At 37.4% G+C, this 1,685-nt stretch overlaps 1 protein-coding gene across 1 annotated transcript in view; it reads right to left on the reverse strand.

Moving 5' to 3' along the window:
• Positions 1-274: 274 nt before the first annotated feature.
• The window catches only part of LOC119408089 (echinoderm microtubule-associated protein-like 3), a gene marked incomplete at both ends in the record, with an annotated part of 35,508 nt that continues 34,097 nt past the window's right edge, over positions 275-1,685 (reverse strand). Inside the window, 2 exon segments of the mRNA XM_037674931.1 lie at positions 275-344; positions 950-1,099. Of these exon segments, the coding sequence (XP_037530859.1) occupies positions 275-344; positions 950-1,099 (220 nt within the window).

Here is a 1,685-nt window from a genome sequence, read left to right on the forward strand (position 1 = left end):
ACACACACACACACACACACACACACACACACACACACACACACACATAAATATATATAAACTGAACACCCCAATTATTTGATGAAACTGAGTTCTAGTTTTTATGTTGCTTCAAATTACAGATTTATCAAATGATTGGGGTGGCTGAAGATTAATCAATGGTGGGCGACACCTGCTCCCTGGCTCCAGCATTGTGCTGTGTTTTCAGAGTACTGTAATCTTTACTGTTTTTGCACCATATATAATTTTATTTTTAGTACAGAAAATCATTCACCTTCCCATCTTTATCCACACCGGCTGCCTGGCCAGATGCCACACGCACTTTGTTAGGATGTAGGGTTAGACTGCAAAAGAAAGAAAAAAAAAGTTTAAACTTGTATTTTTATTAGTTTGATACTCAGTCTTATAACCAAACTTTATGGACAGAACAATAATAAGTAGAACATTTAACGTATTTCCACCTTGGATAACAGGGCAATACCTCACAGGGCTGTAACTGTTGGGACTAGTTCGCTTCTGAAATTTGTGAAAAAATAGGAAAATTTTAATTTAATTTTCACTAAAATCTGAAGAAACTGAGAGCTGCCATTTCAAAAACCTTTTGGGAGTGCTCCCAAACCTTGTTTAAAGACTAGCTGCCAATAACTGGGGCTCTGATACATCAAGCACATCTTGTGCACACACTATATAGCTTTGATGTAACATTTACATATAAAGCAAAGCCTGTACAAAGTGACATTTGTGTTTCTAACTGCATTGTCAGCTAAAGAGCATCTTTCTCCACACTGGCACCGATGTAAATGAAGAGCAAAAACTTGAGCTAAAACGAGGCTGTGCACAGTCTCAGTGAATCTGTACCCGCACAGAAACACAAGGTCCTTAGAAACAAAAAATGCTGTAATAATGGAAAATTCCATTTGTTGATGTGATTGAAGCTCATCATACTGACCAGCGGATGCAGTCTGTGTGTTTGCGATAGTGGCGCTGTGTGCGGTTGTTGATGTGATAAAGCACGATGACACAGGCGATGAAATACACCGCCTCGCCTGTTGGGAGGAAGTATAAATTGGCTCGGCAGTCCCGACCCCGGTAACCGTAGCTATAGCATGACAGGGTCAAGGTGGTTTCATTGTTTCAGTGGAACCATACATTCAATAAAGAAACAGTTCACACATTTAGAGAAGAAAAATTTCACTGAAGGTGCTAGTTGTTGCTTAAAGTAATGAATTTTTTAATATTTTAACATTGATATATTAATAACACTTCTTTCAGCTGCTCCCTCTTCAGTGGTCTCCACAGCAAACATTGTTTTACATCCCACTTCCTTCCTAACAGAACCCTCGCCATTTACCCCGGGGTTTGGACTGGTATGAGAATACACTGGACTTTTCCACGTTTTTTCATGTTACATCCACAAATATTTTAAAGTATTTACCTGGAGACACAATTGTGAAGTGGAAAAATAACCTGAATATAATTTGATCTAAACAGTTCCATTGTCTGTTTTTGTTTAGTTTTTATTTAATTTCTTCTATTTAAGTTTCATTTTATATGCTTTTTATATGATTGTCTATTGTTTGTACCTCATCTGAGTGCTTTGTTTAAAACATGTCTCTCTTGTAAATGAGTCCTCGTGGCTCAGTGAGACTAACCTGTAGAAATAACAGTTGAATGATTAAAAAAAA

Source organism: Nematolebias whitei, chromosome 1 (assembly GCF_014905685.2).
Source record: "Nematolebias whitei isolate Nwh7 chromosome 1, NemWhi1, whole genome shotgun sequence".
Taxonomy (NCBI): domain Eukaryota; kingdom Metazoa; phylum Chordata; class Actinopteri; order Cyprinodontiformes; family Rivulidae; genus Nematolebias; species Nematolebias whitei.